Raw genomic sequence first — 24,322 nt, forward strand, 5'->3', positions numbered from 1 at the left:
ACATGCTCATAACAGTATTTTTCTTATTCTTTGATTTGATGTTTATCTTCCTATATGTGATCTAAACATATTCTTGTCCTTATGTTCACCCAGCCAGTGACACAGCTGAGGAGAAGGAGGCTGTCCAGAAGGAGGAGCTGAAGGCAGAGAGAGGAAGGACGGGCTGTGGAGGGACAGTAGCTGAAACCAAGCAGCACCTTGCAGGAGAGGATGAGGCCCCAGGCTCAGGGTGTCCCTCCTCTACAGCTCAGGCTCAACAAGAAGCCTCAGCTCCCCGACTCTTCAGTCCAGCTGAAGCCCCCGACAAAGCTCTGTCCATCCTAGAGAGGCCCCCAGCACTAACCCAAACCCTGGAAAAGCCTCCTATAACCCCCACAACCCAGAAAAAGAGCCCCAGCACAGCCCCACCGTTGCCCCAAACTCTAGGAAAACTGCTGGTGTCCCCATCACCCCAAGAAAAGATGCCCAGCACAATCCCAGCTGCATCTGCATCCCCAGAACACCCCCAAGTGAGTCCTCTGTCCCACAAGGAGAAGAGCCCCAGCACAGTACCAGGCACAGTGGATCTGAGAGACAGCATGCAGGAGAGAGGAGAGGTGGTCTCTAAACAGCACACAATGAAGGCAGAGCCAGCAGACCAAAGAACTGAGCCCCCTCTGTCTGAATAATACTCACAGACTGACGTACCTGAGGAGAAAAGACACACCTGGGAGAGAGACGAGGGTGGGGTCCGTGACATCATTGAGATCAGGGACTGGGAGGGTATATGAGGTCTGAGAGTAGCGTGAATGTTGTACCCTCGAATAGAGAAGAGCTGCTGTGTTGACAGCTGTACAGTTGGTATATCGCCTGTTTGGTGTGAATGCGCACGGACTGCACAAAGGATCCAGTGGTCAAATTCATCTGTTTGAGGGCAGCATTCAGAAAATAAACCTGATTTTTTTTTTTTTTTTTTTTAACTTCATGAGTCAATTACGAGAGCCTAGTTGCACCTTTTAGATTGTGTGAGGTTTGCATTATTTGTTTGAATTTGGCTGCTGGGTTGTTTTTGCAGTCTTATTTACCCAAAACAGCAGACATACAGCTGTTAGCTGTAGCTAGCCAGCAACATAAGCACTGAGTGTGTGTCTGCGGAGTGTGTCTGTGTGTTGACAGCTCATCCCGACTGATGTCAGAAATTACCAGGATACCTGTTATTTTGCTCCAGACTCACTATTTTCTCATCTCTGTACACTGATGAACTGGAGTCATACAGCTGCAGGATAAGCAGTCATTTTGGTTCAAGTTGAAACATTTCTAACTCATTTAACTTCTCTGCCTCAATTCGCGCCACCCAGGGCAAATCTGCACCCGCTTGCATCTTTGCGATGAATATGCAACCGTGCCACCTCTAAAATTCACTTTGCATTCAGTCTGAACGCACCTTTGAGCGGAGTCCTTCCGAGGAGGTCGAGTCTGAAATGTGACACAGATGGCATCAGCTGAATGAGTAAACTGACCAGAGCATCCGCTGGGTGGTTTGGAAATCTTTATTGTGCGCTCTCCACAAAAGGATGTTAGCTGTTTGGGAGGGAGGTTTTTTTTTTTGCCCCAAACCAATCACTGTGACATCCATCCGCTCATCTTTTTTCAGTCGACAGAGGCTCTGTTAGCATTAGCAATTATCGGTTAGGTTTTATCTTGTCAATCCAAGTAATCTGTTCTGCAACATGTCAAGTACATTCATTTAACTACCTACTATTACTACTGAGGTCCTGCAGTTTACGTCACAGTCTAAAAAAAACGCTTTCCGTCCTACAAGCACAAAGATGCATTAATGCTGACTGCTAAGGAAGCTAGTTTCACATGAGATACTTACATTTCCACTGTGTCAGACACACATTGTGCAAACTGCATAGATCGAAGAGGTGCAGTACCAAATCCATTTCCTCTCAATAAATACCACTGAGATGGAAAAATTGAGATGGAAAAAATTTACAAGGAAAACTGCAGTGTTCAGGGAAATAGGATGAAGTTACACTATGAGATCCAACTGTTATTGGTTTGAAGTTGAGAGCACACAGAGTTCATAAGGCTTTGTGGTCGTGATTTTATTACAGTGAGTTGGTAGTCAAGGTTGATTGCACTCTAAAAGTCATATACAAGTATATCTATGCCAGAAAGCCAAGTGTATCATTGTATCTGTAGTCAAATCAAGCATGTTGCAGGATGTGGTATTTGCCATAGTCACGTTAAGGGTGAACCTGAGGTCAGTAGGAACGTCAGTAGCCACTCAATGTATTTATTTTCCCCATAAGTGTAGTTTTCAGTTCTTTCTTTCGTTACGTCAGCAATGTCGGGGGGGGGGGGGGGGGGAGGTATTGTTGTTGCTGGTATGGATGGCCATTTTTATTTATACTATTTATATTCCTAAAAACTGACAAACAGCCATTGTTGTTTGTGGACTCGACCCATTGCCTCCGTCCTTCAGAATGGCGCATGGTGCTAGACGTTATGTCCCTGCAGGACCTCAGTGGTGCACAGTGACAGTTTCTTGTCATTATGCAATGTCGCTGTGCACTCCAAGCTCTGTTTCTTCTGCTTCTTTTTACTCCATTAAAACCACTAAGGAAGAAAGCAGCAACACACTTCGAATCAAGTTTCCTGGTGTAAAGGTTGAGCTAACCGATAAATTCAAGGTTTTTCAAAACCAGCAGCAGAACTATTCTTTATCTTTTGAGGAAATGCCTCCTGTGTGGTGTTTTGTTATTTCAGTCAGTCTTTTTACAACAATCAATAACTGCGTCAGTCTCATCCGCACTTGTAAACATACTCGTTTGGATTCTGCCTCTGGTGCAGTTAGATGATTATTCCAACTGAAGCTCTTAAAGGCTTTGACTGATTCAGTTGTTTTTCCAGCAGAGGAAACATCCAGTCAGCAGAACAGCACCGGTAAAATTTCGGATGTGGTTGATTACGTGGAGGTTTGGAACCAGGCTAAGATCAAGCTGCATAAAGCTGAAGGTTTTGCCTTAATTTGATGTTGATAGTTTCTTTTTTTTTTAATGATACCTCCCAATTTTTCTTACAAATTCCACTTTTACAGTAAGACAGGTGAGGTGGCTCCCAGTATCCTGGAAAAAAAAAATATTTACAATGAAAGAAAATCTGGTTTCTGGTTATTTTTCTCACAATCATATACTGTATTAGTATTATATATTTATACATTGAAAATTACGTCAAATCCATTTCCTTTATACTATTTCTAACAAGTCCCATCATGCCATCCATGTCGGAAAACAGTCCATTTTTTTTTCCTAAGACTATTTCTTTTGCCTTGTTAAGAAGGCTTTTAGGATCTCCAGATTAACACACAGGACACTAAAGTTCTGCATATTTCTGTGACATTAAACCAATTCGACTTCAGTCACTCCATTAGTAAACATATATGTAATCCATCATATCACAGGAGAAACAGATAAGATTATAATAAAAGACCAATATATGATCATATATTTTGTGAGATAACATGAGTGTATTCAGTCTATCAAACTCTCAGGGTGGTTGTGGGAAATGGTGTGTGTTTTGTAAGAGCAGACCTCAGTTCAGCTCCCCGTGCTGTCAGCAACCTGAGCCTCCGTCTCATCCGAGGGGAGAATTTATTTTCTACAGTCATGTTTATCTTTGCCTTGCACGCACAGAATATGTACAAAACGACATAAAGCAAACAAAAACAAAGTTATGAACAGAGTGTAAATCCATACCTATACTTGTTAATAATAATTAAAACTATGAGTTGTGTCATAAATTTGCACTCGCTTGTTTTCATTTGGGCTCTGTGGTTAATTCCCCCGTCTGTAATGAGGAGCGTTATCAAGAGAGAATAATTGTGATGTTGCCATAGTGATGCAGGGAGGGTTATGTGCTTATATGGTGTATTTCTAAATTTACAAATTTACCCGTGCAATCAGATTCACCCAGAGAATGGAAGGAGCAGGTAAGTATGAAGTAGGATTTAGGCTCAGACCCACTAACAGGATAACCTGGCATCTCTCTTGGTAAATAGGGCATCTTTCCAGCGCTGCATCAGTTTTGCCCTCTATGCTGATAAATTTTAGATGCAGGCAGAGTCCAGATGGGGGCGATGAGGGAGCTGTAGTGAGAGAACAGAGGCAATCTGATGTAAGGATGAAAAGGCTGAAAACATAATGGTATGTCGCCTGAGACCGTGCTGAGATGGGGGGAGGTGGTGTAGGAGGACAGGTGGAGGAGTTTATATCTTCACTTGATGTCATTTTCAGTAACAGACAGATGGGGCAGATGCTGCAGGATGAAGAGGAGCTATATGTGTGGAGATGGATCTCTCAGAGTAAACACAGAAACTGAGGTTGGAATACAAGTGAGCCATGTAGGCAACATGGCCTGTGTACGAAACAGCTGTAAATTGTCATATTTGTCTTCATATTCTTTCTTTTTTGGTTTGCAGACATTCCAATATTCCCCTGCAGTTGCTTTGTATTGTTTCTATATCATTATTATTATTATATTATTATATATTAATATCATATTATATCAGTCCAGTCCAGCTCATCTCAAACCTTCTCCTTTGGGTGTAGTTCAGGTGATTGTGGAGATCAGGTCATTTGATGCAGAACTCGTCCTTCTTGGTCAGCGACCCTCACATCGCCTGGAGTTGTTTTGGGTCTTTGTCCTGTTGAAAACAAATGATGATCCCTCAAAGCTCAGACCAGATGGGATGACATGTCACTGCAGAATGCTGCGGTCGCCATGCTGGATAAGTGTGCCTTGAATATTGAACAAATCTCTGTTACCATCAAAGCACCCCAACACCATCACACCTCCTCCCCCATGTTTCATGGTGGGACCCACGCATGCAGATACCATCCATTCACCTCCTCTGTGTCTCACAAAGACACAGTAGTTGGAACCAAAAATCTCAAATTTGGACTCATCAGACCAAAGTAATTTCCTACGATGTGGATTATTACAGCAGTTGAGTCGGATTATCCGCTGTATACCAACACTGCCTCTGCACAACACCACTGATGGTGTCAAGCACATGAAGAATGCAAGACTTTTCACTAATTACTGTGGACAAGGCACACCTGTTCATTGAAAACCATTCCAGATTAGCTGTCATACACTTTATTGTTTACCACGTAATTCCATATGTGCTATGTCATTATTTGGATGCTTTCAGTATTGATGTACAATTTAGAAAAATAAATAATTAAAATAAGAAGAAGAAAGAAAAGTCATCGAATAAGAAAGTACGCCCAAACTTTTGACTGCTACTGCAGCATGTTTTCCCATCGTTAGTGCTCGTCAAAGTGTGTTCCAGACACAGTGATTTTCTATGTTCTTAATTATGCTCTATTTCTTCCCTCATATCTCCCACTGGGATCATTAAAGTTCCAGTTTTTTAGTTTGGTTTGTCAAAGAGCAGCCAGGCTGGGCTCATATGCTGTGGAGAATGACTGTTAAATACAGACTCATGAAAGACAAGACTGCTGCATCCTGAAGATAGCTGAGGGGTTCAAACTTCCCTACATAAGACTCAGTAAAGGTTTTCTGGGGGAGAAAAAAACTAAGCAGACCAGCTTGACTGAATGTGGCTGATGACAGATTTAAAATGAGCAGATAATAAATCAGCAGAATAGGAAATATGCTGTAAGTCTAACCCCAATCTGTATGAAGCTGGAACATATTCAGAAGGTTGGAGGAGAGGAGGAGGTCACACTGAAGGAGTGACTGCAGCGGAGAAACGCTATCTTACCATTAAAACTTCCAACCAAGCTGAAGTATTATCTGCTGGGCAGAATATTCACATTTTTGGCAGACTATGCTCCCCTGAAATAAATGTCAAAAGCCAGTGGTAGCTTTTGTTTTATTATATTCCTTTGGCACATGTTTTGGTTCGAAGCGACTTGCAGTAAGTGCATTCAGACTCAATAAGAACAAGAGGATGTCATTAGAAGTAATAAAGTGCTACAGTATAAGTGCTTAGGTTATTTGGTTTTGTCTTGTGTTTTTTAAGAAGTTGGTCAGGCTGAGTGTAGAGTTTGACAATGGCTTGGCAGTAAAAAGGAGCAGTTCCCTTCGCTGCCCTGTAGACCAGCACCAGAGTCTTGAACTGGATGCAAGCTGCAGCTGGGAGCCAGTGTTCAGTCATCTTGCTGACTGGAGATGAAGTTTAGTCAAGCTGGAACGTCACTGGATCACTGAGAGACCATGAGACTGGAAAATGGCTGAATTCAGTGATTATACTGCTCTGTTTCTTCTCATCACTGCTTTTAAACAACAGCAGGAAAATGAGCAGGAAACCAAAAAAGTTCAGCAGTTGAATTGCAGGGTCAGGATTATAGAGAAGACACTGTAAGCAGTTCGCACTGTGAAACAGTTTTAATCCAGCAGATGGTGGTAATGCAACACTTACTAATGCCATAAAACTCAACAGAAGAAGAAGCACATGGCTGTGACACAAGTTATTGCAAGTTACATGAGGAACAACAGCAAGCTCTGTGCCATATTTTCCTCCAAGCATTTCATGAGGTTAAACAGACGCGTCCTGTGTCTTCCTGTGCTGAGGATTTTGCTTTATTGAAGCGACTTGGAGTGAATGTCAGAGGTGTATGCTGACATGAAGGGATGGAGAGCATTGCACAAGTGGGGAGTTAAGAGCAAAGTTGCAGTCTGCTGAATTTTGTGGGCTGCTCTTTGATCGATCAGACGACATCACAGAAACCACCTTGCAAACTTGACAGAGACTGTACCACAAGAGACTGGATGCACTTAAAGTGAGCAGGAAACACTTGACAGCATCCTCTGACTGTGCAAACAGCCCAGATTGTTGCTCCAACACAAACAAGGTGGTTAAATTGTCTCTTTCACTGCCTTTGAGCAGTGCAGCCTGTGAGAGGGGATTCTCACATCTCAACATCATAGAAACCAAGAACAGATCTCGTCTGAGACCGAGGGGACGATATTCAGCAGGGGCCAGGCATTGAACCCTCACCGCTGCAACAAGTCTTGATACATGTAGCACTACATGCTGTGCCAGGTGAGCTACCTGGCATCCTGTTAATGATGCTGAGATGAAACTTGGAGGATGGAAAGAGGTGGTACAGCTACAAGGTTGTTTCTGTGGACGAACTGTTAAAAAGGTTAGAAAGAGGACTGCAAACGAACTGTCATTTTTACACTGTTTGCAGCACCTTTTGCTTCTGGAAGCACAGTTCTTATTTTATTTTTTTTGTCCAAGTGTGGTCAAGTTCAGTGGCCTTTATGGAAGCTCATGTTTCCCCTCTGTGGTTTGTAAAATGTGTTTTCTGATGTGTTGATACATTTTGTGGTTTGTTCATGAACTGTTTTTCTCTTTGTCTCATATATTTTTATCACATTTTGTGTCTTCTGTTTATTAATTGCCTTAGGTTTGAGCCTCATTAGCACAATAATTGCATTACAAATAAGACATGAGTCAAGTCTGTCATTTAAACACATTTAATGTATATTTCAGTGCACAACTGAGTTGGCAGCTATACAATAACAATATAAAGGAGTATACATTTAATACATAACGTGTTTCAGATTATAGTCTTTCTCTGCATTAGAATATTTCATCTTCTCTCTAAAATTATAATTTCTCAGTCTGCAGTTTCATGTTTCATTTCTAAAAATAAAACATCTGAAGGTCTTCATGAAAAACAACAGACATCTAAAATTCTCTTTTTTTTTTTTCAAAAATACAATTAATTCCTTCATCACAAACTGAAGAACAGCTCTTTGCCTAGCTTTCATCCGTTTTCCTTTGTTCTCATGAAAATTAGAAATGACACACATCCTCATCTCATCATGCTCCAACATTCTGTAAAAATGTTCAGATTGAAATACAGACAGAGCCAAATTCCATTCACCTCTGTGCTTTGTGGCGGTGGCAGAAGTCTCAGCGAGGTGAAGACCCCACCACCAAGTCCAAACTGTCGGGGTTAATATGTTGTTAGTGGTTTGGGTCTCAGGTACTAGGTGCTGGGTGACCTCAGCTAGCTGTATTTGTAGTTTGTGCTCTGCAAACAGTATGACATCATTTCATGCTGTGACTGTTTGGTCATTAGGCAGTCCTTTTAAACATGCTGGTAATAAAGGTCTGCAGACACAAATGACCCCAAACCACACTAACACACGCCACCTTTGTGAAGCGTATGAAGTTCAGGTTGTGTCTGGTGCTGATTTGTTTTTCGAGCTAAGAATGGTCGACACAATGTCCACAGCATACAGTGTGTGTGTGGAGTTGACTGAGATGACTTGCACATACACAGGCAGCCCACTCACACTCAAACACTGCAGCAGACTCGTGGAGAAACATGAAGTGTTTTCTGTTAAAGTGAGAACAGCATGAAATGAGCAATTCATGACTTGTAAGGAACAAAACCAACACTGCTGTGTGGTATCTGTGTGTATACTCAAAGTGCATTTATCCAGAAAGGAGCATGATTTAAAGGACCACACTGATGCTTTCTTTACATTTTGCCATCTACAGATTACATCATGTGACCATACCGACTATTTTCTGAAGTATATCATCAGTTTTCAGACTAATTCTCTCCCTTCCAGACAGCCTTTAGTTCAAAGTCATGTCATTATAAAATGAAAATCAACTGACATAGAAATGTAACTGGCTGCAGACCGGCTCATCTGGTGATGGAACTGTTAGCAGGGAAGATTTTGACTCTCAAATGGTGCATTCATGGACGGTCCAATATCTGAGGTTTGTGAGTTGTTTGCTCATCGTGACCCTTTTTCATGAGAGAAGTCACAAAAAATCTGTTTGTGTTTGTTGAGCTTCAAATCTCTGATCTGGGAGCAAATCTGGGACTTTGAGGGGACCATCAGCCAATCCCCAGGGGGTGTATCGAGTCTAGGGGAGCAGATGCTGGCAAATGAGTCACCTCGAATTTCCTGCACCACTTTTTGACGTATGTTGCCCCAAGTGTATGAAAGCTAGTATTAGCTGTCAATCAAATGAATAAGCCTTGGGGAGCTTGTGAAATGAAAGAATTTCAGTGAAAAGATCTGTTTTATTTATTTTTACACTCTCTGGTGTTGTCATAGTGCTCCACAGTGGCCCTGAGCAAGTTGGTTTTCATAATGTAATGAACTGAACAGATGCCTGTGAGGATGAAAACAAACAAACTAATGGTATTCTTTGGAAAGTGGTCATCCGTAAAACACTGGTGATTTGTAGCCGACAGGAGAGCGCATATAAAACCAGTCATTTGGTCCTTTAAGCTGCCTACCGTGTACTCCACGCTGTGTTTTGACGGAAAGAATCAAACTTTCCATTCCAGGAACATGTTGGACTGTGTGACGTGTGAACATCTATAGAAATGAGACAGATCTTCCACAGGAGTTGAATGTGTTTCTATCTTTATGCTTCTGTGTTTCCTAAGCCTCATCTTCACTTTCTGAATTGGCTGGCTCTTCTGGCTGGAACAAAGGATTGTGGGTCAGTTTACACATATCTTCTGCAGTCATCTCTTTCATCTTCCCGTCCATACCCAGCTGCATGGGCTGGATCAGACTGGTCCTGTGGGGGAAAAAATGGGTTGAATATAATAATGTGTGCATATGAGCACAAACTGAACTAAGTGTACAGCACTGAGCACTGAAAACTGTAGTGTTCAACTAAATGTCTCTGATTCTCTATCTTGTCAATGTAAATAATAATATGAAAGTGATCTATTTGTGTGCGTGCGTGTGCATGCGTGTGCATGCGTGTGCATGCGTGTGCGTGCGTGTGTGTGTGTGTGTCCTGCTTTTACTGACCTTGAAAGTTTGTCAAACATGTCGACCAGCTTCATGGCTTCATATTCTTTCTGCTCCTCAGTCATTCCTTCCATGGGATTGGGCTGCTCCTCCTCTACAACTCCTGTTATTGGGTTTATACTGGAGAGAAAGGAGGCAGAGAGAGACAGAAATGATCAAAAGAAACAAAAACAGATGATGTGCAGAATTAATGAACACTTCTTTTTTTTTTTAAAGATTATTTTTTGGGCTTTTTGCCTTTAATGTGACAGAGACAGCTTAAGACATGACAGGAAAGAGGGCAGAGAGAGAGGGGACGGGACACAGCAAATAAGCCGCAGGTGGGAGCCAAACCTGTGGCCACTGCAGAGGACTGGCAGCCTCAGTACATGGGGCGCATACCTGACCATTTGAGCTACAGGGGCTTCCCTCAGACAGCTCTAAACCAGGTTACTGGAGAGAAGACTGTCAAAACTTGCATTGTGTTTCAACTCTTACCAATGATCATAAGCTTTGGTTAGTAATGATAGAATAAGGGGCCATCATGAGTTACGGTGCGGCTGAGTTCACCCTGAGAGATAAGGACAGGGGCTCAGAGTAGAACTGTTGCTCCTTCGTGTTAAAAGGAGCCAGTTGAGCTGGTTCAGGGCTTTAATCAGGATGCCTCCTGGACACCTATCTGGGGAGGTACTCTGGCAATGCTCACTAGGGGGAGACCCTAAAACAGACCCAGAACATACTGAAGGGACATCTGAGCCACCTGTCTTGGTCTACTTGCCACCATGAATCCGATCTGAATGAGCAATAGAGAATGGAGGGATCATTGGTTGAACGCACAAGGACATCTGTCAAGGTCATTAATTAAAGCTACACAATATCTTTTTTGAAAAAGGTGGCAATGAAACACACTACATCAAGCATGAGTAAAGGTGGCGCAGTGTTGTGGTGGTACTCACTTGGCCTTGGCCTCTCTGTACTCCTCTGTCTCAGAGTCTTCATCTTCAGAGTAGATCCCAGAGTCTCTGCCCCCCCGAAGCAGTCCTCTGGCCGCCAGCAGACCTGCAGCATTGCCGTAGCCAGTGTACTTAATGAACCTTGAAACTGGATAGAGAACATGTGACTGTTAATATGGCAGTATATTAATACAACGTCAACAAAACCTCCTTCAATTCAGATCATCATCAGCAATGAAGAGTTCAAGCTGTACTGGATCTCTAAAGCCCCAGTCAGACTGGATTCTCTTGTGGAGGTGGAGGGATTTTAACATTACCTGCGCTGGTCAGTGATTTTCATTCTGCCAGTCATTCAAACATAGATAATTGATGAGGACACAATCAAGACAGTTTATGTTTCAGTGGGCATAAAGTCAGTCATAAAAAGGCCAACATGAATTATTGAAAAAAAAAAAATCAACAACAAAATCTCTCACCACTTTCTTTGCAGAGAACAAAGAGGAATTCAGCAGCACAGTCCTTGACGTCAGTGTCAATGTGTGTCATTAGACGGACTAGTTTGTTCCTCAGGGCACTGCCCACCTCTGGCCGGTTCTTCACATCACGCAGTGGGGGCAGCACCTTAACACACATGCACACACTCATAGATGGATATCAGAGCGATAAAAACACCAGCATCACCCATAATTCATCTCTTCATTGTGGCCTCTCTTTGCCTCGGCCCAGCACTGACCTTCGACCTGAGGAACTTCCTGGTCTCTCTGTGGATGCGGGCACTCTCTGTCAGCAGGTTCAGTGATGGGAGAAGGGTCTCCTTCAACTTATGTCCCTGGAAGAGAGACAAGCATCAACATCATCTGGACGGGGACATTTCACCAAACACATGATTGTTTCTGTTATTTGGTGTTGATATCCAGGAACTGAAAACAGCTAAATATGCACTATGTAGGCACAAACTTGACAAAAATAATAGAGGTGATAAATGATGACTCAACTAGATGTAACCAGATGCCATTTTGCTTCTGTTAAAAGTACATGGACCTTATTCATTCATCAGTTAACATACAGCTCCACCTAGTGACAAAGACTGTGCTCAGCAGAGGAAACAGTCATTTGCCTGGCTGTCTTCATGCTTTGTTTCCTTTTACCTCCCAGAAAAGAAGCAATGTGTAACTTTTAACCAAATAAGTACCATATTGAACCCACACACAAAGTCTCGTCTTACCCTGTCAAGTCTTTTCTCCATGAATTCCAGCAGCATGTTGACAGCGTCCATGTTGACCCCCATGTACTCAATGGAGCCTTGTTGTACCTTGGGCATCAACAGCACGTCCAGACAGGGCAGAGGGAGGTTACCTAGCAAGTTAACAGTATGGCTGAACAAAAGAAGGGAGGGGGAGTTCAGAGGACGGCGTCACAGATGAGGAATGACTGTATGAATCCGGTAATGAGCGAACAGAAACGCAGAGGTTAAGTGTGTGTTACCTGTGGAACTCCTCAGTGCGCTCCTCCCCATCTGCATGGCTCGTTAGACAGTGCCTCAGTATTGCTCCCAAATGTCTGTACTCTTGTGCCTCTTCCTTCACACACAGATGTTACACACATATTAGTCACATGAACCCTCATCACTATAAATGTGTGTCTTTAATGTATATTTCACACTGACTGACTAACGTTCTGGTGTTTTCTGACATAAATACTTAAACAAAAAGCTTATTGCTGAACACAGAAGCAGCACGAGATTAAAGAATCAAAACACTGCAGCTGCAGTCCAGTTCAATGCATTTAAAAACAATCAATCCACTTTGATATATACGGTTGATTGCCATCTTGTGGCATTTGTTTTCCTCTGCTGCTTGCTAACCAGCAGGTGTGAGTGATTTGAGCTGATTTCTGCCTCTGAGAGAAATGTTTGGGGGAAATGAAATGTTTCCCCCCAAAATAGGCGTTAGCTATCTGTTTTAAGGTTTTAACAGTGAGCAGATATTTTTGCTTTGTGCCTTGAAATATTTCATGCAAAGACAACATAAACATCTCTGTAGTGTTCAGTTCAACAAGATCATTATAATGACGGATTTCATAAAAAAGTAATTCATTACAAGTACTCCTGTTACTGTAGCATAGTGGCCAACCAGATCTGCAGGAACTTTGACTGCCTGAACAGAATTCACAGTTATTGGTAAAATCCTGTTAACTCCATGAACGTCTTTAGTACCTCGTCAACCTTGCGCCTGGTTGTGTCAAATGTGATATTGAACAGTATTTTCAGTATTTCCATGGCTAGCTCTGTTTGCTGTCGGCTCAGTGGGGGCAGTTCTTCAGGTGGGACGCCCTCTAACCCTGCCCTGGCTGTCTCAAATGTATCTGGCCAACACAGACCCAGCGTGGCATCCAACTGGTTGCCTAGAACACACACAGGACAGGAAGTTATCAACTTACACACCTCATTTTATTTTTGTCGTGTTGATTCATCATGAGCTGTTCTACTTCAGAACATCTTGGTGACAGACACTGTTGAAATGGTTACTTTGGAGACTAGTAACCTGGAGAGCTGACGTTTGTTTCCCAGCTCAGCAGTTAGACGGGTTACACAAGAAATCAGTTACCTAGCAGACTGATGCCATGCAGCTCCTGAGCCAGCTGTGCCCTGGTGTCCACTCTGGTGGCAGTCAGCAGGAAGGTGAAGCGCAAGTCAAAGAAACGCACCTGGACAGAGAAAGCAAAAGCACGGAGACTCACTTACGCTCTGTCTGCTTTTTCCTCTGCAGATCAGGGCACGAACGTCAAACTGGAACTGCTGTCTGTTGTACGACTTTCCTGTCTTGCAGTAAGTCATAAATATGCTGACTGGACTTTTTTAGGCAAAGTCTTGTCCAGCATTATACATGCATGAATGTATTTGAGAGGTTTGGCTGTTTTGTTTTTTTAAACATGGTTCTGTTCTTCACGGCAAGGTGTCAAACATTCATTTTTTTCAGTGTTTGTACCTGATATTGTATGAGCACCTGTACTGAAAAATTCATGATATCCAGCCCTGCTTCAGAGTGTAACCCTGAAAACTTTGTCCATATTCAACTAATTTGCAACACCAAAGATGTTCTGAAAGATAGCCCACATATGCTGCCCTTTACATTTTTAATCAACATAATGAAGACACATTTATATTGAACGTACAAATTCAGTAAACTTGTCACTGTCAGCACAAAGTGGTCATACTGAACATATCTGAAGAATGGTTAACTCCCACACTCATTTGACTGACACATTAAAACATTCCTACCTCATGGTTCCAGGTGGGATCATGAGACTGCTTCAGCCTCTCCGCCACACCCTTTATCAGCTGCAGATCCGCTGCTACCACCTGCCATCCACCCACCCATCAAAGGACACAGTTTATAAATCAGCACCAATCTGAGGATTTCATGTAAATGTAGGTATGAAGAGACACACAGCAGACCGACCTGTCCTGTCTCGCTGTGTAGCAGGATGTTACAGATGGACTTGAGACCCTCGACAATTACTTCCTGGTCAGGGTTTTCTGAAGGAGGGGAGGCTTCCTTCACCACTTCACTGGATGCTTCTGCTTCCTCTTCCCCCTTTTCTCCCTCACCTTCCACTAGGAAGAGGAAAAATGGCAAAGCCAACCTATATTTAGAAAGCTTTTAGAATAAAAGGTTCATGTGAGGACAGAGGACAAAAGATACACTAAGCTGCCAATGTACCCTATCTCTATTTCAGCTATTTAGATATTTTTGTTCCATAACTCCACAACAAATTTGTTCTGTGCTGTCATGCTTGTGAATCACTGAAGCAGCTGCTGCTGTCCTCTGTCAGTGTCTCCACAGGATAGGTTGGGTTGAGGGCGTGGAGTGCACGTCACCCGTGTTTTGGCTCAGAGCCGACAAACAATCACTGAATGTGTAAAAGTGTGAAACTGCACTTTTTCCTGCAATGACAATGGAAGTTGCTATAAAAAGGGTCTGTTGTGTGGTCCATGCCAAATTGAGGATAAGGGGGTTTAGGGGACTTTCATGGGAGAAACAAAAGAACAGGAGCAGCAGGATAGAAATCCTCTATTGTGGCGAAACCCTGGAGAAACCTGGGAGAGCTGGCAGGAATTACCTTGGCTCTCCACTGGCTGGCTGTCGGCAGGTGTGGCACCGCCGGCCATGATGATGCCGGCGTAACGGGCCAGAGTGGACATGGCAGAGTGGCTGATGAAGGGATCCAGGCAATGCTGGTCTCTGGACAGGATTCGAATTGTTTCTAGACAGGCCAGCTGACAGGAAGGCTGCAACTCCCTGTTCAGGAAGCTGAGCACCAGCTCCCCCAGATGCTGCATCACACAACAAACATATAACAGGTTAGACCTTTATTATGGAAGCAAAGAATGGCCATAAAGATCTGAGTCTTATGCGTCATCTTGAGTAATTCAGGAAATGAAATTACCACTGAATACTTAATGTTTATTAATAATAGAATAAAATGTATAGTTGTGAAGTATTTTACTTTGAAAATCACGTATCTGAACTGCTGTGACAAACAGCCTGGTTTTCTGCACATGCTGAAGCTGTGTGAGAGGGATTCCACTCAGACTTGATTACTTGATTCTTTTGTGTCATGTTCAGATCAAATTTTCACCTCCTGAATATGTTAACTCAAACCAACTTCAGCTTGATTTTTGACATGAATTTTGAGATCTAAATGAAAGAAAAGCAGTTTAATACATTTGCATTACTTTACATACTAATGATTATGTTCACTCCACTGTTTAGTGTGTACATTATATTTAGTGTATTTTAATTATCCAGTGGGAAAGTAATGAAAACCAATTATTAAATACAATAGTTATTATTGTGTGATGGTTAATTCACTAACATTAAAATACACTGTGAGCTCATGTCCTCCTCCTCCTCCTCCTCCTCCTCCACCTCTGCAGCAGGAGCAGTTCACTCACATAGTAACGTTGTGACAGCATAAAGAAAGCTGGATTTCAGCTGCTACCTGTCCCACTAGTTTACATATATTAAGTATTTTGCATGGTGAAGATGCTCTTTAAGAGGAAACGGTGAGGTTTTAAAGAGAGTTTAGTAAATGTGGTGACCCTGCCAGTCAAGTTTGAGTCCGAACATTTTCAAAGTCACTTATGTCTTCTGGCTGATGTGTGACCCAGTGCAGGCAGCTGAAAGTGGCACTGACACACGTCAGCTAAGCTGTCTTGCATAATACCTTCCAGTGCAGATGCGTGCTCAGTGTCTGCACATCTTAACCCTGAACTTACCTTTCTTTTTTTGCCTCAAGACTCAACCACCATAGTCATGAGAAAATACTGCTAGAACAAGTCCTACAAATTATATTTCAGCAGCAACCACCATCTTTTTCTAACCTTAGCCAAAGTGCTTTGGTTGACCTGACCACAGTCTGGATGTGAACTCTAGATTCTGGTGTCTCAGTCCTGTACTTTGAGCATCCATCCAGACCACCTCCCTGCGACTCCAGCGTGGTCCATAAATGCAGTGTTTCAGTCACTCAAACAAACGCTGACTCTCAACATAATCCAGCATGTGATTACGTTTGTCAGTAATTAACAACACAGCCTTAAGGGAGCCCCACTAGTGCTCCCTTAAGGCTGTGTTGTTAATTATGCAACACAAAATGAAAGGTTTGGACAGGATGAACACTATACCAATAATCAAGCTATTTTTAGAACCTTATACAATGGTAGGTCTAAATGTTGAGCGTGTCCTGGGGGTATTGCCAGGGAAAAGGTCATAAATATTGGACAGACAGACAGACCAAAATCTCCATCTTTAGACCTTACCTTTACAATAAACAGTCTTGAGAAATGCTGTATCCACTGTGTCTGTGCCCTTTTCTAATGCACTTTCTCTAGAACTCTATGAGTTGAGATGGAGGTATGGCTACATGACATTACTGCCTGCATGACTGCAGCCTGTAACTGCGCCACACCTTCATCTCATTTTCTCTTACTGTTTATCTCTATGTACCTATTTGTCTGTTCCCTCAAAACAACTATCAGGGGAGTTGGATGAGTTTGTTTCCACCCTGAGTCTCTTCTCTTGCACCAGTCCCTGTGCTGTCCTCCTTCTATACAGCTCCACTGGGTTGCTGCTTAGACATCCAATGAGAGGCACATTTGAGATGTGTGGTTCTCTGCCAGCCTATACAGCCTACAGATATTACAGCTGTCACTCTTTACACTCAATAAATATTTGATCTGTAATGATCTGTTCAGTTTTGCAATGTGTAAGTACACCAGGCCAAGTCTTGTAGCCCAGTGGAGGGCATTTGTAAAATGCACAGTCACTCTGACCCAGTGCATGCCCTGCTATCAGTAAACTAGACCGTGGTGAAGCATGTATTGATGGAAAAATCATGAATTATGGTAAAGCTGTTGGCCTGCTGTGTACAATGCAAATGCCTTCAAGTAGCATTAGTAATACGATAGAAAAATGGAAATTCTACAGTGTAGATCACTATCAGTCATGGTGGGTTGCATTCAAATTAATCTGAATGAATTGTGTTAGTTCTAATTTGTTTCACCGTTTTAAAAAGCGACAGCGCTAACGATTACCCAGAACACCCTTGTCTGCATGCAAGTTTCCTGTATCTTGTATGTATGAATGACATGTGACTGCAGACCATCAGCAATAAGACGGACCAAGTTCAGAAATGCTACAGAAGACGTTCTGTCATCTTTGCTGTAGTTTGGAGATACAGACTCAGTTTGCAATTTCTGGGGAGATAAATCGGCCATTTTCACCTGCCAGCAGCATCCTAACTGATGTCCTCATTTCACTGGTATCGTTTACATTCTAGAATATGGATCTCATTGCAGGTTGTGGTGAATTAGCCAAAAGTTTGAACAAAAAAATCTGTTGTAAATTTGAGATAATCTGTGGGCTCGGCATGACATCGCTTATTCACACCTTTAGTAACCTCTCTTTCTAAAGCACCGGGCATGCACAAACAAGGAGAGACAGATGATACAGAGGAGGTGAGACAGTGCTGTTAGAAAAGGCTAGTGTGGATTTCCATGATTTATTTTACTGGTGAATTCTGTGTTAAAAACAAATGGACTTATTGTGCTGGCCCTGCTTTGCTGTGGTCCAGCCAAAAAAAATGGATTTCAAGGCTCAAAATAATTCCTTTAAGTCTGTTTTCTTCTTTGGCAAAGATGTCCCGACCAACCAAAATGAAGGAAATTACTTAAAGAGTCTTCAAGCGAAAGTCATCTTAATTAAAAACACAGGAGTTTTTTCATTGACTAACTAACTAAGAAAATCAGGGCTCAGATGGAAATGTTGGGAATACCTTTCTGTCCTGTTCCTCTTCCTTGCTGAATGTAAAGCACTGGTTCATCTGCAGGCAGGAAAAGCAGAAGGCACGAAGAAAGGTGTGAAGAGAAGAAGAAGAGCAGGAACAGAGAAACAGAAGAGAGAGCAAGCAGAAGAGAGTAAAGAAGGGGAAGAGAGGGAAAGGCAGGAGAAGAAAGGAGAAAACACTCTTAAATCTTAAACAAAGACAGGGAGCATACAAAGAAGGGATCACCAACAAGTGATCCAGAGAGTTTCTCATTTGTTCAAACATGTGAAACGATCTATGTTTCCATTTTCCTGACAAGCTATTGTGAAGGTTTCTCTCTCTGAACATAAAGTAGGAAGCAGCATGATGTTGGTGATGTTGGTGTGGTGCCGGAAAATCCCTAACGGAGGAGGTCTGATTTGGACACTGGACTCTGCAGTTCCAACCTATTTTCTACCTGCAGTCAATATTAGTTTCTCTGCCTTTTTTGTCTGTTATGGTCACTTGAACACATTTAGAAAAGACTTATCACCTTCTAAAGTATTATGGTGAAAGTGTGACCAGGTTCCTTCCTATACATCCAGCAGACGCAGAACAAACTGAGCAAAACAATGAGCTAAAAGAGGCTAAAAAGCTTTCAAGATGGGAACAGCAGAGACAGAGATAATTCTCCTTTTTTCCTTCGTCGAAGCTGGGATTATACCCTCCAAGTTGATCATTCCATTACGGTAATGGTTGGCACGTGGGCTTAGACTGCAGGAGCTTTGCCTCGAGGGAATCCATTACCATCATGGACTGCCTATTATCCCAACATGGCCACTTGCAAAAAAGATGCCAGGCAGCATCTAAAACAGGAACAGGTTCACAAGGCTGAGGCAGGAGTTTTAAAAAAACCTGAAAAGTTTTGAAAAAAGAGCAATTTACTGATTGCTATCAATCTCAAGAATAGAGGATAGTGCAACATTGTGCTAAACAATATAATTGAAGCTGTCGTTCCTGCAGAGATAACGTTACGCTGCACTCTCTCTCTCCCTCACACGGGCTGCACAGACATTGTGTCCTCACTGTGTCTCACTCTTACCTGTGACCTCTTCATATCTCTCTTTCCTTCAGCAGGCTACCAGCTTCACCGCAGCTTACATTATTTTAAAATTGCTATGCTTCCTACCATGACCACTGACCTCCAAATCTCACATTTGCTTGCATTGCTTATTCTTATATTTCGGTGGTTGTCAGTCGTCACACAAATAACCCTAACACCAAGCTCTTCAGCTTAACCTCACTGTCCCTGTCTTTACCTTTGGCTGCATTCATTTAGAGCTACAAACAAACACGGAGGTCATTGGTGTCCAGTTGTACTTTAAAGTTTCTCAAAGTTAAACCACACCTTCCAGCCAGAATCCAGAACTCTCACTGGCAAATGTATAAATGTAAATGTATAAATTAACTAAAACAGTCCAAGTGCATTCACTCGTTGCGTATTTGATGTGTGCCTTCTGATATTAAGACTGGTTCTTAACAGTGAGGAAATTATGACGCATTTACGCCATTGCACTCTTGCAAAGAAAACGTAATACACGACGGGCTGAATATCAGCAGGCTAACATCAGAAGAAAACTGTGCATACTGAGGAAGGTGTATAACAGAGAGTATGCAGATTATACAGCAGAGTCTCCTGCAACACTAAGCTCCTCATCTCTGAGAGCTCGGTAGTAGAGTCGGATTTGACTGGGCTGTAGGAGACTATTTGTGTATCAGAGAATCTAATCCAATTGCCTTCAAGATCAACTCCCACACAGCTAAACCATGCAGCCGTGCTCACCTGGGACTAGCAGACAGCATGTCCTAAAGCTCAAGTGCCAAGTTAGACAAATGAAGCACACCCACTTTGAGACTGAGAGCTCTATTTCTGTGAGCCCAGCGGCACGGCACGGCATGGCACGGCACGGCATGGCGCAGATCGCAGTCAAGTGCGCCCTGACCAGTCCATCGGGGACATGCCAAATGCACTTTGGGTGTTTTCGTGGCCAGGCTCGTATCATACATTATAGATGGGCGTGTTAGGGGTTGTGACAGTCATGGCCAATCAAATTCACTACTTTCATCCCATTTAAAAATAGAACTCACCCCATCCTGACACACTGACAGTTTGGGAATCTCATGGAGAGTTTTTGTCACAGCAAACTTACTGTTTAGAGTTTCATGTATCAATAGAGCAGCTCAAATGTAGAGCCATGTTCATGTCACAAATTCACGTTTTTGGACAAGATCTGATCATGTTTTCTGTGCACAATTTTATTTGTCAAAATGATCCATACAATAACCATCAGCCCCTAAGCACCACCACAGAGCCATCAATAAACTGAAAGCAGAATTAAAAGTTTCCATTTTAATTTTAGAAAGTTTATTTCAGTTAAATTTGTTCTACAAGCAGAAATAATTGCTGATGATCTGAGAATGAAATTGCTGCCTCTTTAATCTTCATCCTGTGGAGGGACATGTCCTCTCTTCCCAGATTTTTGTCCCTTTCACTATTATTGTTTCACAATGATTTTCTTACTGTAGTGTCTCCTAGTCCAGAACAGAGAAGTGGATAAAAGTGTTGAGCAGCCTTCAGTTATTATTTTGCTCTCTAAGCATAAGCTAACAAGCAGCAGCAAGTGTGCAGTGTGCTCTGAAACATTATGGCCCTGGGTTTTACCTCTCAGGCTTGAAGGTTGGTAAGACCATACATAGTCTACATGGAGGACCTGTAGTCACTACTCAGAGCTAAAAACACTCTTTGTTTTTAGTTAATATTCTCCTAAAACTGGACATCAGTGAAAGACAAGACAGGAAAGCTCAGCACTTTGTAATGGTGCAATAAAACATTAGCAATCATAAAGTGCGAGGTGGCTCCATTATGGAAATCCGCTTACACAATATAAGTAAACACAATAGCAGCAAGCTATGATACCTGTTCTCCCTGCTTCTGGACTAAATTAATTAAATGCATTTCCTATGCCCACCAGTAGATGGTGCAAGTTGATATGCCAAGCTGTTTGGCTAGCTGTTTGGTTGTTTGGGGGGGATGCTGACTATCACAATATGAATTATTCATTCATTCATTCATCTTCTATACCCGCCTATCCCTTTCGGGGTTGCGGGGGGCTGGAGCCTATCCCAGCTAGCAATGGGCGAGAGGCGGGGTACACCCTGAACCGGTCGCCAGCCGATCGCAGACAATATGAATTAGTTTTTTATATTTAAAATCATAGTTATTATCGTTAACAATGTGTTATGGCACCCCTAGTGGTCACAAATGGCAAATAAAGGTAAAGCATTAATGGTAAGTGAAAATGTAGCGCAGAACAGAATTATTAGTAAAGGACAGTTTAAATGAGTGAACTGGCTCAGTCGTGTGAGTTGCACAGCAATAACTAAAGTTTGTGAACATCAGTCACCAGAGCTACCGGTCATATCAGACAAAGTGTTTCTGAACGGAGCAATGGTGTGTTTGACTTCTTAGTTGTAAGAGGAGTAATATATTAGTTTTCATCTAGTGTCACTTTGAAGGCTTATTCCAGGGTATGATCATCTGACAGTTGGTTTGTTTACAAGCTGTTTGATCGTCTGACTACTCGTGCTGAGCGTATTGCTGGATCTTAGCATTTGCTTTGGTTTTTACGATGTAATCATTTGTAGAAATGATGGCTTAGGCCATAAAAGCAGAACTAAAGTTGTATGAAACAGCAATTATCCTTTAAAGTGAGATTAATCAATTCACACCAAGCTGAAGAGCAGCTACATGTGCACATGGCATATAGCCTGACATACATCTAGTTATTCATTTATTTGCTAAACCTGAACAGAAGACAAATCCAGAACTAAACAGAGAGTGAGCATTGGATTTACATTCATCAGGTGAGCACAAACACACTGCTCTGTGTGTGAATCTGTTTGCTATCAAAACATTATAAAATGATAATGTCAAAGTTGTGTTTACAGCCTGTTCTGCTGCCCCCAAGTGGCCCAAAAATGCATCGTTAAAATCTTCAGTGGAAATAATCCAGTGGAAATTCATGAACAGATAGTGTCACATATGACATTGGTGATGGAATGAGACCTTTCATTTTCTGCTGATGTTAACAATAATCAGAAATCTAGCCTTCAGTGTGTCAGCCAGCCATGGTGTCCTCTGAAAAGGATAATGCCAGCATCATCATCTTGAAAAGGTGTTTGTGGCTGATTTGACCAGAAGCGATTTATCCTGTGGCAGTAAAACAGGCGACATGGGCAGAGAATAACTGTTCATAATAAACTCCATGTTTCAACACACAGAGTAAGTCTCGGTCTTATGCTGCTGTACTGATGTTTACCTCCTTGTTGAAGCTCTGTAGAGCCGTCAAAGCAGTGTCTTGCTCTCCCGTCTCCATTTGCTCTATGATGGCATTTAAATCCATTTCCATCGTCATTGTGCGAGGTGCAGCTTTCTCCTTCACCGTCTGAGGAATCTGTGTTTGTGCGTGTTTCTTTGCCTCTCTGATTGTATATACAGGCTATGACTTGTCACCACGAACAGATGACTGCATGATGTCTGAATCCAGCCGGCGAGATGCGATTAACGGAGAGGATTTGTGCAAGCCAAGTGCTGCGTTCAGTGTCCTCGGGAAAGACGGACGACTCGAATTTCCTGATTAAAGCAGGTCTTGCTGAGTATTGGTTGGAAATGCCAATTAATCCTAACTTTCGGGGGATAATCTCCAGTTTACGAATACTGATGTATTCATACTACTGCTACTACTACTACTATGATGATAATATGAAGAAGAATATAGAAAAGAAGGGAATTTTAGTCCAAGACAGTGAAAGTTTTAACTGGTGCTCCTTATATTTAATGATTTAGATATTAGTTATTCGCATTTCGTCATTGTTCTTCATATGCCTTCATCTCTAATGTCTGCATGACATCATGTGTTAATGCAACCTCTTCAACTTCCTTATTTGTCATACACACAAAAATGAAAATGAAAACACAAGGACAATGGCAGTCTTGCTCTCAGGCTCCCTCCAACAATGCTCCTAAAATATGTACAAAATAAAATCAAGCAAGTTCAATGACAAGGCAGGGAAAGAAAATAAAAGATATTACTAAAAATAAATAGTGACAGACATAACGTGCGTGTGTATGTGTGCGTGTGCATATACACACATCTGCTCATCTCTCTCTCTCGCTCTCTATACACATATGTATATACAGTATATATACATAGACAGACTTTGTATTGTATTACAGTTTGTGCCTTAATAATAATCTCTGTGCCAATAACCATTGTTATTGTTTATCAAGAATGAAATACCATAAAATAGGTTTTTCTAAGTGCTTCCAAAGCCTACTGCAGACCTCTTATGTTCTGAAAGGAAGAAGCCTCCTGGGTGAGACGTGAAATGTCTTCTAGAACCACAAGGACGCCCAGTTGCCTTTGGAAGCACTTTGAAGTACCATGACCTGGATGAATGAGAATCTTCACAGACATCGTGGAAAAGGCTTTTTCACAACACAAATTTTGACATGTCACAAAAGGAAAAGTTCATTAATAACATTAATGATGACTGCATTCCATTTAACGGGTTCAGAGTCCTGGTATTGTGCATGCTGGCTCACTGTCACACTGTCATGTTGTAACTGGGTCATATGTACAGTAACCTCTTGTTTGTATAATTACACAAAAAGTGTCAAATTATAGTTAATTCCTAACTAGGAAGGCATCCAAACCTTGTGCGTATACAGTGGGTATCTGTGAAGTTCAACTCACAGCCCCTCCTCTTTATTTCTTCTTCTGCAGTTCCCGTTATTTGCTTCTGAACTCTGGTGGGTGTCTTTTTTTATTTTTATTTTTTTTATTTTAGGTCCATTTGTTATTATAATCCATCCTATTTTTTCTCGTTGTTTATCTGGTATATTTTTATTCTCAAAATATCATGTCTGTCTCTGCCTCTCAGTATAAAGATTTCAGTTATTTGTCCCAGTGCTGCTATCTTAAAGTTATGGCAGAGTAAGATAACTCCTGATTTGTCTTTACATTCATTTTGTTTGTGCAGGGACTGGAATGGGCAGTATATTGAGGTCCTGCTTTATTATTTGTCATTGTCAGAAACAATTATTGAATGGAGAAATAATTCGCTACCTCAATACTCTCATACTATACTGACAGACTGTCGACTTTCAATAAAGATTAGTTTAGTACAGTTTATTATTGTCC

At 42.0% G+C, this 24,322-nt stretch overlaps 2 protein-coding genes across 2 annotated transcripts in view; one reads left to right on the forward strand and one right to left on the reverse strand.

The window, feature by feature from the left end:
* Positions 1-3,793, forward strand: part of carmil2 (capping protein regulator and myosin 1 linker 2) — a 46,283-nt gene extending 42,490 nt beyond the window's left edge. Inside the window, exon 41 of the mRNA XM_076732860.1 lies at positions 94-3,793. Within this exon, the coding sequence (XP_076588975.1) occupies positions 94-668 (575 nt within the window). The 3' untranslated portion in view covers positions 669-3,793. The remainder of the gene's footprint in view (positions 1-93) is intronic.
* Positions 3,794-7,484: 3,691 nt separating this feature from the next.
* ric8a (RIC8 guanine nucleotide exchange factor A) lies at positions 7,485-22,714 on the reverse strand. The gene is made up of 14 exons (XM_076733623.1): positions 22,439-22,714; positions 18,090-18,137; positions 14,877-15,090; positions 14,216-14,370; positions 14,035-14,115; positions 13,361-13,460; positions 12,970-13,157; positions 12,240-12,334; positions 11,980-12,130; positions 11,488-11,583; positions 11,231-11,375; positions 10,758-10,902; positions 9,823-9,942; positions 7,485-9,583 (listed from the first exon to the last, which is right to left on the reverse strand). The coding sequence occupies exons 1-14, from the start codon at positions 22,532-22,534 to the stop codon at positions 9,442-9,444; spliced, it is 1,776 nt and encodes a 591-aa protein (XP_076589738.1). The 5' UTR covers positions 22,535-22,714; the 3' UTR covers positions 7,485-9,441.
* Between the last annotated feature and the right edge of the window lie 1,608 nt (positions 22,715-24,322).

This window comes from Chaetodon auriga, chromosome 6 (assembly GCF_051107435.1).
Source record: "Chaetodon auriga isolate fChaAug3 chromosome 6, fChaAug3.hap1, whole genome shotgun sequence".
Taxonomy (NCBI): Eukaryota; Metazoa; Chordata; class Actinopteri; order Chaetodontiformes; family Chaetodontidae; genus Chaetodon; species Chaetodon auriga.